The sequence below is a fragment of the Cydia strobilella genome, chromosome 5 (genome assembly GCF_947568885.1).
Source record: "Cydia strobilella chromosome 5, ilCydStro3.1, whole genome shotgun sequence".
Taxonomy (NCBI): domain Eukaryota; kingdom Metazoa; phylum Arthropoda; class Insecta; order Lepidoptera; family Tortricidae; genus Cydia; species Cydia strobilella.
The window spans coordinates 7330003-7347704 of record NC_086045.1 but is presented as its reverse complement, the minus strand read 5'-3'; the positions used below and the strand labels follow the sequence as shown (position 1 = coordinate 7347704).

Below are 17702 nucleotides of genomic sequence, written 5' to 3'. Positions count from 1 at the left end.
TTAGCTGCCAAAAGAATTTTAAGGTATTTAGCAGGTACAATTGATTATAGTTTACTATTTGTAAAAAGTAGCCAATTGAATTTAAGTGCATATGCCGATGCAGATTTTGCCAATGATCATAATGACCGCAGGTCATATACAGGTTTTGCTATCAAACTTGGCGAAAACATTGTTCACTGGGAGGCCAGAAAACAGAAATGTATTGCCCTATCGAGTTGTGAAAGTGAGTACCTAGCTCTATGTGATGTAACCAAAGATCTGTGTTTTATAAGAAACTTTCTGTCTGAAATTTTTACAGAGTTAAAGTTACATTCTATTTTGGTGCATAATGACAACCAAAGTGCGCATAAATTGTTAGCAAGTAAAGAATATTGTCACAAGCGCACAAAACACATAGATATAAGATATCATTTCGTTAAAGACTTGGTAGAGACAAATTTTATTGTTATAAAATATTTGAATACTGAAAGAATGTTTGCAGATGTCCTTACCAAGCCACTCAGTAAATGTAAGCATGTTGAATTTATGCATGAACTCCACGTCAGAAATAAGTATCCATAAGGTATAGTTTTAAGTGTCATATGTTCCTAACCTATACTTAAGGGATATTTTTGTTATGTGCTTAAGGGGAAGTATTGAATATATCTAAGCATATAACAAAACGCAATGCATGACAGTGACAGCTAACGTCACTTGATACATATTTCCGTATCCGTTTATATATTGCTATCTCTCTCTTCCCGAATGTCCGTAACCTCGTTAACTTGTTGTCCGCGAGTTCTTTTTACATTAATTAATATTGTAACAATCTTAACCAGCAAATGGTGCTGTTATTATAATAATAAAAGCTCCCCATTTGTGCAATTCAAAGTGAACTTTATTTCCAACATTACTCCAGTCCAGCCTTTGTGCAGTACACCACATCCACGCTCATACTACGCCGGTCCACCGCGACCTTTCCAATAATTCTTCCCTCTTAATGTCAGATGTTGGAGGTGTGTGACTTCAGCAACAATATCCTGGCCCTGGGAACGATATGTAGCCTCTGAAGAGGCAGGGTTTCTTTACACTTATTAGTTATCGGTTGATCGTAATTCGTATTGTACTTGTTATGTTAGAGAGCGAATAGAATCGGGCCACGTTAAGTTTTCATGCCAAGTGCTACGTCAAGTATGGAGCTACCTAGGCCTATGCTCTTCGATCTTTATTACAGCCAAGTTTGTGCAAAGTTAGCGCGGTTAGTCTATGAGAGAATGTTTTTTGTCAAAAATTTCATTTTTGACAAAAAACATGATAGGTTACGTTGTTTTATCACAGAGTTCCTATGGCCATCTCGTGTGCCAAGCATCAGATCAGCTCAGCTCGATGGTACTATAATATTGCATTGTCACCTGACTTCCATGTACCATACATGTACTTACCTACCTATGTGAAGTTTCAGCTCAATCGAATAATGGGAAGTGGGTATAATTTAGCTTGCAAGATTTGACCCGAACATACGTGTACAGACATTGCAAGTTAAATAAAAGCTTGTAAAAAAGTGCCTGGCTAAAAAACTTGCATCTAAATTATCATCTAAAAGCAATTGAAATAGGTACGATTAGATATAAGTATATTTATGTCAAATTGACTGACGCCGCTGACGCTTGTAATAAAATTTATTGTCAGTGTGTGTGAATTGATTTATTCGGAAAAAATGACAAATACAGAATGATAAATGAAATTAAGCTAGCTAGTTATGTCTAGCTATCAAACTAATACCTACCACTATGCATCATCCATGCAGGAAAAAGAAAGTTTCAAGTAATGTGCGGAAAAAGTAATATCAATGGGGACTCCAGGCGACAAGTGTGATCTGACGTCACCTTCGGACGTGGCTATGTTACAAGAGAAAGGATTCATATTGGGCAAACTTATTGGAGAAGGGTCTTATGCTAAAGTACGTGCTTCAGGTACGGGTGGCGGCGAAATTTTGCGGCATGGCACTAGAGCCGCCTTCCATTCAGTTAGGAACTCATAATACGGAAAACAAATTTCAAGGATAAATACATTGTCTTTCAGTATTTACCTACCTGCCTACCTAATGTTGGTTTTATTGTCGCGCTGACCGTCGGTGCTGACAGGCCAATGTGTATTAAGTATGTGTCTAGGGAGCGTTTTAGATAACGCCGACACCGACATACCTACGCGGCCATACGTACGCTCCGCGTGTCGGCGCCGCCGACAGTCTGAGCGACACTATACTCGTGTAACGGCCTAACGGCCTGGCCACGACATTGGTCTAACGCGATCGGCGATGAGTCGCAAAAACAATAACCGGGCGACAAATAATGCATGTCACGAGCATCGACGCACCGGGCGACCGGCGACTAAGGCGGTCGTCACACTGCTCCGCATCTCGCAGCGTCGTCCGTTGATGCGTTTTTTGTATGTAGAATCTTGATTTTGTATAGAAAAATCGCATGGTACGACACACTGGCTCCGCCTCCACGCGCGGAGGTGCGAGACGCACGACGACTCGCGCGCTTGGACGGAGACGCGGTGCGTGCCGCAGGGTATGTCACACCGAGCTCCGCAGTGCCGTACGGATTTTAGTGCAAGAAGGACGTAGACGTAATGGATATCGACGTCGATAAGTTTATTTTTGAAATTGAAAGTCGTCCAAAGTTACTTATTCGAAATATTGTTTGCGCATGCGAGTCCGTAGACCTGTACCGCTGGCTATATTTTGACCCCTAGGTTATAAAAATATTAAAGTCAATTCTGTTTTCGCTTATGAATACTTTGTTAAGATGTAAATCTTACATTTTGTTTTGTGTCATATATATAATTTGCTTTTCTAGTAATTTGTTATTTTGTGGTAATTATTTTTTATTTTGAATTATCTTGGAGAAAAAAATATTCGAGAGAACACATGTAACTGTGTTGCATTTAGGATAGTGTTTTTAGTGTGAAAACATAGTTTGTGTCAATTACGTCCACTGCAATCTGATACTATGTCATAATATTCTAAATGACACAAAAAAAAATTAGAGTTAAAAAAAATTACTTAGGTCGAATTTAATCGTTTAAATAGGTCCATTAAATGATTTTGTGTCTTATTAAGGCATAGCTTCATAAGATATTTGATGATTTTGTTGTAACAGGCAGTCACCGTTACAAAAGAATATTAAAGATATTAGAGTTTACATCTTATTAATTTGAAATGCAAGATAAATAAGATGTATGAATTTGTGTCACTTGCATCCACTGCATAAACAAATATTACAAAAATATTATTTGCGTTCAAACGAAGCTAGCGGGCGGTCTGAATGGGCAACGGAGGCCGTGCAGGGTGGGGCCGCGGCGTGACCTTGCCGTACGCAACGCATGTTTACTTCGCCTGTGCGCCAAATTAACGCAACTTATTCAAAGAAGTTACGCAAACAACACAACAACAAGCAACAAGCAAGCAAAGAATGCGTCGAATTATCTTTTACCTATTTAAAACTCATAGATATTGTACAATGTCACCATTATGCAAAAGAACTGTAAGTACATGTTTGATTTGCGAGCGAGCTGGCAACATTGCGCAGGGAAATCTTAAAAATATCGCGTTTACGTGAACGCCACATACATTTGTGACAGTGATAGGGAGAAGGTACCACTAAAGTAAAATTTGGTTATTAATACCGTGACTTTCTTTCATTCTTTGATAAAAAAAATTGCTATTTATGCAACAAGTGCGGAAGTCATCTTTACGCACGTGTATCATACAATGTTTTACTATGCATTGTGCGAGTAAATAAAAAAACATGTCATGGCAAATAAGTTTAATTATTAAAAGGAGTGTTTTAAATCGACACGAGTTGCGAATTACTTATTCGCACGTGTATCGTACGTTTTACAGTACATATGGCCCTTTAAACTTTCGACATATGCACGGTAAGTGCTCTTTTCCGCACTAGTGCGAGAAAGTAGCACCATATGTACTGTAAAAAAAAATTGAAAACAAAAAGCACTAGTGCGGAAAAGCAGTACTTTCCGCACGATATGGCTCCGTAGGAAACGCACTTTTCGAGCACATGCATTGTAAAAAAATATATAGGACTGTATCTCCTAAACCATGCGTCGTAGCGCAAAAATAATAAAATTTTCGTTCCCCTTTATGTAACCCAAAAGACATACATGAAAAATACAATGAAAAAAAAAGAAACAAAATCTTTATAGGGCTGTATTAGCTGTATCTCCTATATCGTGCATCGTAGCGCAAAAATAATCAACTTTTCGCTCCCCTTAAGAAACCCTTAATTAAAACTTAAAAAAAAAACCAGGAAAAAACTTTATAGAGCTATTATAGCTATATATATAGATATAATATCTCCTAAACCGTGCGTGGTGGCGCAAAAATAATAAAAATTTCGTTCCCCTTTATGAAGCCCCAAAGTAATATACTAAAAACACAATGAAAAAAAAGAAAAAAAATAACAAAAAAACTTTATAGGGCTGTATCTCCTACACCGTGCATCGTAGCGCAAAAATAATTAAAAAAAATCCCTTTAAGAAACCCCTAATTAAGATTGAAAAACGCAAAAAAGAAAAAGAGGAAAAAAAATCATTTTAGGGCTGTATCTCCTAAACCGTGCGTCGTAGCGCAAAAATAATAAAATTTTCGTTCCCCTTTACGGAACCCCAAAGTAATATACAAAAAACACAATGAAAAAAAAAAACAAAAAAAACTTTATAGGGCTGTATCTCCTAAACCGTCGTAGCGCAAAAATAATCAAATTTTCGTTCCCCTTTGTGGAACCCCAAACTAATATACAAAAAACACAATGAAAAAAAAAATGAAAAAAAAAAAATCTTTATAGGGCTGCATCTCCTAAATCGTGCATCGTAGCGCAAAAATAATCAATTTTTCGTTCCCCTTTAAGGATCCCGTAATTAATACTTAAAAAAAAAAACAAAAAAAAAAACAGGAAAAAATCTTTATAGAGCTATATCTCCTAAACCGTGCGTGGTAGCGCAAAAAGAACAAAATTTTCGTTCCCCTTTACGGAACCCCTAAATAATATACAAAAAACACAATGAAAAAAAAAAACAACAAAAAAATCTTTATAGGGCTGCATCTCCTAAACCGTGCATCGTAGCACAAAAATAATCAAATTTTCGTTCCCCTTTAAGAAACCCTTAATTAAAACTTTAAAAAAAAACCAGGAAAAAAAACTTTATAGAGCTATTATAGCTATATATATAGATATAATATCTCCTAAACCGTGCGTGGTGGCGCAAAAATAATAAAATTTTCGTTCCCCTTTATGCAACCCATAATTTATATTTAAAAAAAAACGCAAAACTAAAAAAAAACATATCATTATCTCTTAAACCATGCGTCGTAGTGCAAAAATAATTTAAAAAAACCCCTTTAAGAAACGCGTAATTAATACTTAAAAAAAAAACAAAAAAAAACAGAAAAAAAAAACTTTATAGAGCTGTATCTCCTAAACCGTGCGTGGTACCGCAAAAACAATAAAATTTTCGTTCCCCTTTATGCAACCCATAATTTATATTTAAAAAAAAACGCAAAATTTAAAAAAAAAATCTTTATAGGGCTGTATCTCCTAAACCATGCGTCGTAGCGCAAAAATAATAAAATTTTCGTTCCCCTTTATGCAACCCATAATTTATATTTTAAAAAAAACGCAAAATTTAAAAAAAAAAACATTATAGGGCTGTATCTCTTAAACCATGCGTCGTAGCGCAAAAATAATTTAAAAAACCCCTTTAAGAAACCCGTAATTAATACTTAAAAAAAAACAAAAAAAAACCAGGAAAAAAAACTTTATAGAGCTGTATCTCCTAAACCGTGCGTGGTACCGCAAAAACAATAAAATGTTCGTTCCCCTTTATGCAACCCATAATTTATATTTAAAAAAACGCAAAATTTAAAAAAAAAATCTTTATAGGGCTGTATCTCCTAAACCATGTGTCGTAGCGCAAAAATAATAAAATTTTCGTTCCCCTTTATGAAACCCCAAAGTAATATACAAAAAACACAATGTAAAAAAGAAAAATAGAAAAAAAAAAACAATAAAAAAATCTTTATAGGGCTGTATCTCCTAAACCATGCGTCGTAGCGCAAAAATAATAAAATTTTCGTTCCCCTTTATGCAACCCATAATTTATATTAAAAAAAAAACCGCAAAATTAAAAAAAAAAATCATTATAGGGCTGTATCTCTTAAACCATGCGTCGTAGCGCAAAAATAATTTAAAAAAACCCCTTTAAGAAACCCGTAATTAATACTTAAAAAAAAAAACAAAAAAAAACCAGGAAAAAAAACTTTATAGAGCTGTATCTCCTAAACCGTGCGTGGTACCGAAAAAACAATAAAATTTTCGTTCCCCTTTATGCAACTCATAATTTATATTTAAAAAAACGCAAACTTTAAAAAAAAAATCTTTATAGGGCTGTATCTCCTAAACCATGCGTCGTAGCGCAAAAATAATAAAATTTTCGTTCCCCTTTATGCAACCCATAATTTATATTTAAAAAAAAAACGCAAAATTTAAAAAAAAAATTATTATAGGGCTGTATCTCTTAAACCATGCGTCGTAGCGCAAAAATAATTTAAAAAACCCCTTTAAGAAACCCGTAATTAATACTTAAAAAAAAAACAAAAAAAAAAACCAGGAAAAAAAACTTTATAGAGCTGTATCTCCTAAACCGTGCGTGGTACCGCAAAAACAATAAAATTTTCGTTCCCCTTTATGCAACCCATAATTTATATTTAAAAAAAACGCAAAATTTAAAAAAAAAATCTTTATAGGGCTGTATCTCCTAAACCATGTGTCGTAGCGCAAAAATAATAAAATTTTCGTTCCCCTTTATGAAACCCCAAAGTAATATACAAAAAACACAATGTAAAAAAGAAAAATAGAAAAAAAACAATAAAAAAATCTTTATAGGGCTGTATCTCCTAAACCATGCGTCGTAGCGCAAAAATAATAAAATTTTCGTTCCCCTTTATGCAACCCATAATTTATATTTAAAAAAAAACGCAAAATTAAAAAAAAAATCATTATAGGGCTGTATCTCTTAAACCATGCGTCGTAGCGCAAAAATAATTTAAAAAACCCCTTTAAGAAACCCGTAATTAATACTTTAAAAAAAACAAAAAAAAAACCAGGAAAAAAAACTTTATAGAGCTGTATCTCCTAAACCGTGCGTGGTACCGCAAAAACAATAAAATTTTCGTTCCCCTTTATGCAACTCATAATTTATATTTAAAAAAACGCAAAATTTAAAAAAAAATCTTTATAGGGCTGTATCTCCTAAACCATGCGTCGTAGCGCAAAAATAATAAAATTTTCGTTCCCCTTTATGAAGCCCCAAAATAATATACAAAAACACAAGAAAAAGAAAGAAAAAAATAATAACAAAAAACTTTATAGGGCTGTATCTCCTAAACCGTGCATCGTAGCGCAAAAATAATCAATATCCGTTCCCCTTTAAGAAGCCCCTAATTATGATTTAAAAACGCAAAAAAGAAAAAGAGAAAAAAATCATTTTAGGGCTGTATCTCCTAAACCGTGCGTCGTAGCGCAAAAATAATAAAATTTTCGTTCCCTTTTATGAAACCCCAAAGTAATAACAAAAAACGCAATGACAAAAAAAAGAAAAAAAAACTTTAGGGATGTATCTCCTAAACCGTGCATGGTAGCGAAAAATAATCAAATTTTCGTTCCCCTTAAGAAGCCCTTAATTAAGATTTAAAAACGTAAAAAAGAAAAAGAAAACATTCTATATAGGGCTGTATCTCCTAAACCGTGCGTCGTAGCGCAAAAATAATCAACTTTTCGGTCCCCTTTATGTAACCATTAATTTATACAAAAAAAAACGCAAAAAAAAAAAGTTTTTTTTTATAGGGCTTGATCTCCTAAACCATGCGTCGTAGCGCAAAAATAATTAAATTTTCGTTCCCCTTTATGAAACCTCAAAGTAATATACAAAAAACACAATGTAAAAAAGAAAAAAACAATAAAAAAAACTTTATAGGGCTGTATCTCCTAAACCGTGCGTCGTAGCGCAAAAATAATCAAATTTTCTTTCCTCTTTATTCAACCCTTAATTTATATTTAAAAAAAAAACGCTTTCACTAAACTGCTGTAACTCGGAAACTTAGAATCCACAAAGGGGACTTTACTAAATTATGACACATATTAAAGCCTGACCAGTAATATATGATCATTGTCAAGAGGGCGCTGTTCATTCTCACGTATAGGGTGACAGTTCAGTATAGTATGAAAAAATATTGTATTTAATGAACATCATCATCAATGTAATTAATGTTGCTTGCCACGCTTAAACATAACAAAAATCACAATAAATTGAGTCTTAAAATAAACTTAAAAAGTCTACTAAAAATCGAAACAAAAGTAATTTTTAAGTCGCTGATGTGACATTCTCAATCAAAAGGTAGGTACCACTTTGTCGTTTACCATAAAGACGAAATTTGATTATATCTTTATACAAATAACCTGTCAGAGAAAGTGGTACCTTTTGATTAGGAACGTCACAAATGTTGGTCAGTATGAGGAGTGCAGCCTACAGTTTATTTTTAATTATATTTATATACCTACTACGGTAAGATTGATAAGACAATGTAATTATGCCTCCGAATGAAATAAATACACTGTATCGCAAAACTAAGTGGCGAGACAGCTCATAATGCCATCTCTTGGTTGGTCTTAACTTAACAAGGGTAAAGGAGATAGTATTAAGATCTCAGTCGCCAGCTGATATTGCGGCAAGTATAATAAGCACCCCACCCGCGTAGGTACCCTTCCCCGCGCACGCCCTTCTTGCTCAATTGAGTTTTATTTTGCCAGATAGAAAAAAAACCGTGGATCAAAATGACCCAAATTATGAATGATGTCTCAATGTGGTATTATAATATTATAGACGTAAACTTAATAATATGAATTTTTTTTTGTGGCAGATACAGGGTGTTAATTAGAAAAAATTTTTTTTTAAATAAAAGCGGTGGATGAATTTGACACAGATTTGTTTGAATAACATATAACAATGTTCTGTAAAGTACAACACTTCACTTACCGACTCTAATATTTTTTTAGGCGTTTTAGGATCAATTTTAGGTATTTATTAAATGCCATTATACCCGTGGATGAAAATGACACAAAATGCGTGTGTACGTCGGAAGCCACTTTGCCTTTACAGGGAAACAAAGAATTTCGTCTCGAATATTTTTTTTACAGAATGCTGATTGAAAAAAGAAATACCTAAATTTCTACCTAAGCAAATACCTAGGATGACACAAAATATTATTTTTAGGTTTAGTATATGGTCTGGAAACTATATATAAAAAATAAGCAACATTAATATTCTTATAACCTCAGAAGTTATTGGTACAGGTCTACCGTTGCTCCGCGTTTCGCAACGAGACGCGGGGGCAGTGTGACAACCACCTAACATTTGTATCGGGCAGCGCCATAGAGGTACAATAATATATGTAGAGAGGAAATGAGAGGAAATGACTGAAATGGGGAAGGGCCCTCATTTGACCGAACGGGATGCTCTTATGGAACTTTCAGTAGGAGTAGCAGAGAAAGCGCTATTATTGTTTGTCGTTGTCATAGTCTCACTTTTCCTTTCTGCCTGCTTCTACAAAGCCCACCGTTTTTATGGTGGGTAACGATGAACCCGGCCGAATTACGTAGGTTGTTTTTGGTATGTTGTCAGGAATGTTAAAACGTAGACATAAACTATAAAGTAGGACAACGTAAAGTAGGACATTATGGGATAATAACCTAAATAAATGAATGTTCGTAGGTGTACAAAGCAGTTCATATGATAGACGAGACCCACAACACGATGTTGGCGTGTAAAGTGATTGACACGTCGGGTGCGCCCCGCGACTACCTCACCAAGTTCCTGCCGCGCGAGCTGGACATCCTCATCCGCCTCAACCACCCGCACATCGTGCACGTCACCGACATCTTCCAGCGCCGCGCCAGATACTACATATTCCAGCGATTCGCCGAAAACGGGGACCTACTCAACTACGTAACAAGCAACGGTGCTGTGCCCGAAAACCAGAGCCGGCTCTGGATGCGACAAATTAGCTGCGGTCTCCACTACATCCACACTTTAAACATCGCGCACAGAGATCTCAAGTGCGAAAACATATTGATCACAACAAATTACAATGTAAAAATAACAGATTTCGGATTCGCGCGCGGAGTTCGCTGCAGGGATCGGGACGTTTTGTCGGAGACATTCTGCGGGTCGCTTTCGTACGCCGCGCCGGAAGTACTAAAGGGAATCCCGTATCTACCTAAGCTGGCTGACATGTGGTCCATGGGGATTATTCTTTACACTATGCTAAATCAAGCCCTACCATTTAATGAGACTTCTGCAAAAAAGTTGTATGAGTTACAGGTAACTTGAAAGTACTATTTAACTAAATCGCATAAGCTCGTCACGTCTTTTATAAGGATTTCATCTAAGCGACATGTTTCTCAAAACTTCGGATGCAGATTCAGATGCTGTTAACGTTCCGTCTCGCCGAGTGCCATGAAAAGCTTGTATAGGATGGTATTGCGTCAGCAGCATCTTTCCCTTGAAAGTACACACCCGTGTCTATACACGAGTGTCTAGAACTGAAAATCTTTGTAATATGTAATATTTCGTCTTTGTTTCAATGCCATGAAGAAACAACGAATTGTCATTCCGTTGGTTATGTTGTAGGTGACGAAGAAGTGGCGGTTCCGCTCGAATGTGGTCAATCAACTGTCAGAGGAATGCAAGCGGCAAGTGACCCAGTTGATGGAACCGGAGGCAAAGGCGCGGCCAACCGCCGGCAACCTTTTTAGCGGGCCCTGGATCGGCATGGACCCTCGCCTTCTCAGTCAGCATCAGCAGTACTTTGCCGCCTGTTGTCTGCCTACTCTGCCTCTATCTTTAACCTTTTCGACGCCGTGTCAAACACAGAAGCTGTCACTCGGACGCCACGTCACCGAAGTGTCAAAACTGAAATTGAACTTTATGCACATGCACGTAGGTCTACGTTGCTCTGTGGTCTGTAACGGATTAATCCGTCTTTGGCGTTGGACCTGCAGTGCCGAATTGCCGATATATCGGTCATTGGCGTCCAAAAGGTTAATCAATTGTTTTTCTTAAACTGTATCTTTTACTGAGGTGTGCCAATAAAGAGTATTCTATCTAGGTACTACTTTTTTATGTCCAGTTCAAATATATTTATTTCTCTAAGATTATAAATCACTTAAAGCGAGAAACAAACAAAGTTTTAGTAATAACATAAATTACAGGTAATCCATAAACGAGCATAACATTTTTAATAAAATTGGATTTTTAAATTCAATTATTATAACAACTTATTTGAGTACTCGTAAGATGTTGATTGGCTTTTACGATCATTCTATTCATATAACTGTAATGCTTATTTCGTACTTTTCGATACAACCAATTAAATCAGTACCGAGTTACCTAACTTTGCAATTTTCCTGGTAACTACCAGGTATTAAACTAAACAAAGTTTACTTATTTGAGAATAAAATCATGAGTAGGTACTACTTTCTCCAACTTATGTTTTGGTGAAAAAGTAAATACCAATGCTGGAATTCGGTAGGGATAGCTGGTGAGATGCTATACAGGAACCGCAACTTCATTAGGCTTTTACTCCCAAATTCAAGGGGTACAATTTTTTTCAAGTAAGTACTAAGTGCCAATTGTGTAGGTCCTAAATCCTCATATACCTACTTAATAAAAAAATGCCTAAACGCAATGCATGTGGGGTTGCCAGCCAGAGAGCATGTCGTTGTATGTCCTCCACCACCCGCTTCGCACATAGCCAATAGGTACAGTAAGTGCCCCAACTTAAGTACACACGCGTCGCCATACGTCGCTGTATAGAAAAGTGGATAACTAGGTTCGATTCCGGCCTCGGCCACCGGAGGGCTTGGTCTCTTTTTCTTTATTAGTATAGTACTTAATATGACATATTATTTTCATCATCGTCATTTCCTCGTGTTGTCCCGGCATTTTGCCACGACTCATGGGAGCCTAGTGTTCGCTTGGCAACTAATCCCAGGAATTGGCGTGGGCACTAGTTTTTACGAAAGCGACTGCCATCTGACCTTCCAACCCAGAGTAAACTAGGCCTTATTGGGATTAAGTAGTCCGGTTTCCTGACGATGTTTTCCTTCACCGAAAAGCGACTGGTAAATATCAAATTATATATTTCGTACATATATAATATAAGACATGTTTCAAAAAAACTAATTGGTACGAGCCGGGGTTTGATCCCGCGACCTCCGGATTGCAAGTCGCACGCTCTTACGGCTGCTCCACCAGCGCTCATCGCTTACTGTCCGCGCACCAATTCCGTGCATTCGTACAAAATGACACTACTGTCATGACGCCCAACATTCCTAACATTCCTTAGCCGTGCACGGAATTCGCGCGCGGACAGTAGGTACTTTTATTTCAGTTTAAAATTGTTACAGAGTTAACTTTTATGGAAGAGTCATTACTCAAACAAGCTGTGGCAGTTGTCGAAAAACAGATGAGCGATTCCGAAGCGGAGACAGATATGGAGCGCATCGCGGAAATCCGCTGCAAGAGCCGGGGAAAGGGCGAGTGTAAAATAGTTATTTAAATTAATTAAAAGTGGAATAATTCACTGGTCTCGGGCCAGGCTCGAACTCCGGATCACTAGCCCGTCGCTCTGCCAACTGAGCTAACGAGACTTCAGCCGAGGGCAGAGACTATTTCCGTCATTTCCGTCATACGCGCCTTAGGAACGCGCGGCGACATCTACCGTAAGAGTAATTACACTTCTTAAATGGCTACTGGAGTTCAGTCATATTGGGCAGATCCAAACCAGAGTCGCAAGTTTAGGCCTTGCCAGACAATGAATTTTTATACTTTTATAATTTATTTCTATATTTTATGGCATCGTTTGCAGACGTTTCTGCTATACAAAATTAAAATAGTTTTGTTTTACAAGGGGGCAGAGTTGTAGGCACGAGGGTTAAACAAACTTTGCTACCGAGTGAAACACAACATTTTTCACCACACCAATGCGAGGAATATACGAACTGTAATGTAAAACATTACAAATCAAAACATTATTAAAATGTAAAACGGGACTTCCTCCTAACCGTCCTCAAAACGTCGGAGGTAAATCTTAAAACTTATATACTTACGCGATTAAGTCCCGTTTTACATTTTAATAATTACAAATCAAATCCGAATGAACGTTATTAAATATTTATCATTCAAAATCATGATTTAGTCAACATGAGGAAACAACTCAAAATTTGCATCAACTTACTTTGCCACTCTAGTGGATAAAATTTTATGCAAACTTTCTTATCAGTTTTTGAAGAATAAAGAGACTTTACGAGCTGGTGTGGTGAAACTGGTGAAAATTAATTTAACCCTTATCAAGGAAACATTCAATTGTTATTTGGAATTGCCAGTAAACAAGGGTTAAATGTAAAACAAAAAGAAAAATACTTGTAGAATAATCTTAGGCGCATTGCCCACAAAGGGCGACAACTAATTTGCTGATACCGTCGGGTTGAGATTAGTATAGTAGAAAATGGAATACTTAAACGTTTTAAACGCGAGTACAATGAACGGTTATGAGGTACTACTATACTACACCCACTGATTATGAATGGTTTCAATTGTCAGGGACCCAAAAAAATCTGTGGTTTGTGTAACTTTAGATTTTTCATAGCTAATGTCAGGTTTTGTTATAAAACGATTGTAGCGCCATCTGCATTAAGCATAGGTAGCGCATTTATGATCATTAGGTACTATTATTAGATGAAAAACCAAGTCCTGTTAAATACTTTCGCTCTCTTCCTCTTTGCTCTCTCTCTCTCTCTCTCTCTGTCTCTCTCGTGACAGCTAGAAATTCGAATTGCCGATCTAATGTACCTATATTTCTTTTTTTCCAGAGGGGTTCAAAATATGGAAAACTAGTAACGCATCAGCATTTATGAAATCGAAACACATGTTTGAGGAAAATGAAAAAAAATAAGAATAAAACACGAAATCGTCATTCAATGTTTATTAAATCATACATTTTATATTCTATGACTTTAAGTTATAATAAAATTTATTTGATACATAATGTATAAATGTTTTATCGCTATCCGGTGATACAACTCACCTTCCAATAACCTACACTTGTATTACAAAGTCATGGAAGACAGGGTCGTAACAAGGGCCTATGTAAATATTTATAACATTTGGCACAACGTGGTAGGAACGGGATCTTGGATCACACTACGTTTATAATAACGATAAACGAAAGCGATGTCAAAACATTCGATATTTGTTCGATATACAGCTTCACAGGAGTTCTCTATACCAAAGAGAATTAAGGAGACATAGAGTGCTCACTCCATACATCGGTTTTGTTACCAAAAAGACGCAGTACTGAATAGTTCCGCTATTTGGTAACCGTACTTGGTTGGTTTTGGTTAACAAACCCGATGTATAGAGTGAGCGCTCTATTTCTTCTTAATTCTCTTTGGTAATACTGGTATTAGTAAGTAGGTACGGAAAATTATATTTTCGGCGTTGCCTATTTTTTTTTTGGAGCAGCACTATGCTAAAAATTATAAATTATTGGTTATTCATATGTGGCAAAAAAAAAACTGGTAAACGTAGGTCATCTATGAATAGGTTATATTTAAAAAGTTACCAGTTGGTAATCAGAATTTTATTTGTATTTGTGCGAGAGGATTGTGCCAATTAAAAATAAAATACTTATAGGCATCTCTCGTTTCGTAGCGTAATGGTTGACATCAATATAAATCAGGTAATAAGTATATTTTTGTATCACAAAGTTTCACATCGTGACAAAAGTATATTTACCCTTTATATTGTCAGACTTCAAAATACAGCTTGCCATTTTGTAACATATTTTTATTTAAATTGTGCCTAGCAAACGAAAGTTGTATATATCCACTAAATTGAGTGACGCGGCAACACTATTATGTAATTGGTCAATGTGTATGTCTATACGAGTCGTATATATACGACGTGTTTGTTGCCTAATCTGTGAGCTTCAACTGTGGTTATCCAGAACCTTTTTATTGGCTTCAATTTATTGCCAAAATGATATTATAATGATGATGATGATAATGATGATTATACGAACAAGCAAAAACAGAATAGATGACAATGTCTGGTTTGGTTATAAGTTATTATGTTATGATAGTACAAGAATAGAATTTGGGTAATGGTCCTTCATGGATATAAAATAATAAATAATACACCTAGAGACTCTCGCTGGGTGGTTGGCTCAAGGGTCAGATGCAGAAGGCGGTAATTTTGGACACGGCGCGTATAGTACCTACGTCGGTTCCTCACTCTGCGGCCCTGAGCTTGAGTCCTGCCCCGCTGCCGGCGGCCCCCTAGATTAGGTTTTTTATAATGTATTTATATGAACAACTTTGGGAACAAATCAAATTATTTTATTAAATATTTTGATTTGTGTTTTTTAAGTAGTCACACTACTATACATATATAAATTATAAACTGTAATAGATGTCATATATTAAAGAAAAAATAACGAAGCCCTCCAGTGGTGAAGGCGCGATAGCTAAAGACGCCGGTTCGAATCCGGCCTTCACCATTAGAGGGCTTCGTCACTTTTTCTTTAATATATGACATCTATTACAGTTTTTAATGTGTTTATATATTTTTTGTATTGTTTTGTAAGTGCTTTTATATTTTATTTTTATATCCATATTATAAAAACCCTTACTTAAGATGAAAGAAGATAATAAATAATCTCAATATACCATAGATGTCAAAATGTATACACTGAATGTGGGCTTATAACTAGATGGAAAAGTCTTGCAGCAATAGAAATGAGACCCGAGTTATATTGTCGCGTTTCAGTCGTTTTCTAAAAAGTACGTACTTAAGAATATACAATAAAACGCACTAAGTACTGTATCAAAAACTTGTAACAAATCTAATGGACTTAATGGTAAAGTTACACTCGTGTAAGTAGATTATTCCATTTAATTAACAGTTACTATTGGTTTAAAAGCGGTCTTAACACGTACTCCTGTCTCCTGCCAACTGTCCGGTCATATAAATTATTCAAGCATATTATTTTAATATAAAATGGAATGTCTATTGCTTTTCGATTTGATGGTCGGTATGATGAGTGAAGCCTGTTTGTGATGTTTATTAGCAGCCTACAGTATTTTAATCAGTCAGTGAAGCGGGGCCCGACGGGGCTCACCGCCGCCGCGCGCATTCGCTTTGTCGACATCAACATTAATACTACATAAGTTAAATATATCTCTTTAAATAAACCGTACTTTTAGACCGCTCAATATCTACAACGGACCAATATAATTCAAGACATGATTTTTGGCAGCGTGACTCGATTAAATATTTTAATTAAATTAATTACTTAACAATCTTTCACCCCGAACGCACACCAAGGGCTTCGGTCGCCGTGTCGTATAATTTTAATTTTAGCACCATAGTTAGCCAATCAAAATTACTCCCCTCGAAGCCCTCGTTTCATATTAATCTTAAAAATATTAGAACACGATAAATTAGAACGCATGCGTTATTAATAATAGTCCACGGTAGATTAGCTGCTGGAGCGAAGGGTGGTGGCGTGTGGTCCGCGTGCGCGCATGAAGCGTTAATGTAGGCCCGCAGGCGCACAAACAGACGCTACCGTGCTCGCGCTAGTGTGCGCACCGGGCAGGCGCCAGTGTGCGTGCAACGTGTCGGCGCCAGTGGGCGTGCAACGTGTCGGCGCCAGTGGGCGTGCAACGTGTCGGCGCCAGTGGGCGTGCACCGCGCAGGCGCTAGTGCGCGCGCGCTGGGTCACGCGGGGGAGAGACAGCCGACGCGACGCCCTCCGCTGATTTTACTCTCATCGTCTGTAAACACATCTACTTTATTTTTCTACCGACAGCGATGTCGCTATACACCCGACCCGAAAAGAAAGAAAATAAAAGCGTCTAGTTAGATAAAAAAAAACCACCCAAAATTAAATAATAAAAAACGCTTCGACCTTGGTTAACTGCCATGTTATTGTGATTAAATTTTTAATAAAACCCAAACCAAATGTGCACGCCATTTTTTTTTTAATTGTAAAGAATAAAAATGTAATAGAAATCCGCTACCAATACCCGATATCAGTACAATCAGTGCGCAAAAAGGATAGTGAAGTAAAATATAAATAGGGAATATTACGCAAAACTAGCACGTTACTAGCACAAACAGTAAACAAACCGCCTTGGTGCATCGATTTAATATTTATTTGTTACAATAATCCGTGAAAATTTGTCAAAAAACTGTTTTCGGCATTTAGTATACGTATATTTATAAGTTACTTTATGGTTTACGGTTTGTGCTAGTGCTGCACTCTGGCGGCAGAACATTGCAGTAATACCCCCTATAATTAAACATAGTAAAGTGCACCAAATTATAATCGCTAAAACAAAATACAAAAAAGTATGTACGTTTTGGAACCTGCAATAATAAATTTACGAGATAGCGGAAAGAAGAAATCAAAAACAATTTAAAAAATGCAAATCACTTAAAAAATCAGCAAGAACTTATTTATGGAAATTAATATCCAAGAACAAACCTCAATTAAGCCTTGTTTACGTTATAATTCT

The 17702-nt window shown here is 36.4% G+C and overlaps 2 protein-coding genes across 5 annotated transcripts in view; one reads left to right on the top strand and one right to left on the bottom strand.

Moving 5' to 3' along the window:
* Window positions 1-1710: 1710 nt before the first annotated feature.
* Window positions 1711-14125, top strand: LOC134741392 (testis-specific serine/threonine-protein kinase 3-like). The gene is made up of 5 exons (XM_063674159.1): window positions 1711-1939; window positions 9832-10440; window positions 10750-10909; window positions 12528-12656; window positions 13992-14125. The coding sequence occupies exons 1-5, from the start codon at window positions 1829-1831 to the stop codon at window positions 14072-14074; spliced, it is 1092 nt and encodes a 363-aa protein (XP_063530229.1). The 5' UTR covers window positions 1711-1828; the 3' UTR covers window positions 14075-14125.
* LOC134741366 (liprin-beta-1) overlaps window positions 14090-17702 on the bottom strand; it is a 29682-nt gene continuing 26069 nt past the window's right edge. For all 4 annotated transcript variants that reach the window (XM_063674121.1, XM_063674123.1, XM_063674122.1 and 1 more), the window contains exon 13: window positions 14090-16958. In XM_063674121.1, the coding sequence (XP_063530191.1) occupies window positions 16884-16958 (75 nt within the window). In that variant the 3' untranslated portion in view covers window positions 14090-16883. The remainder of the gene's footprint in view (window positions 16959-17702) is intronic.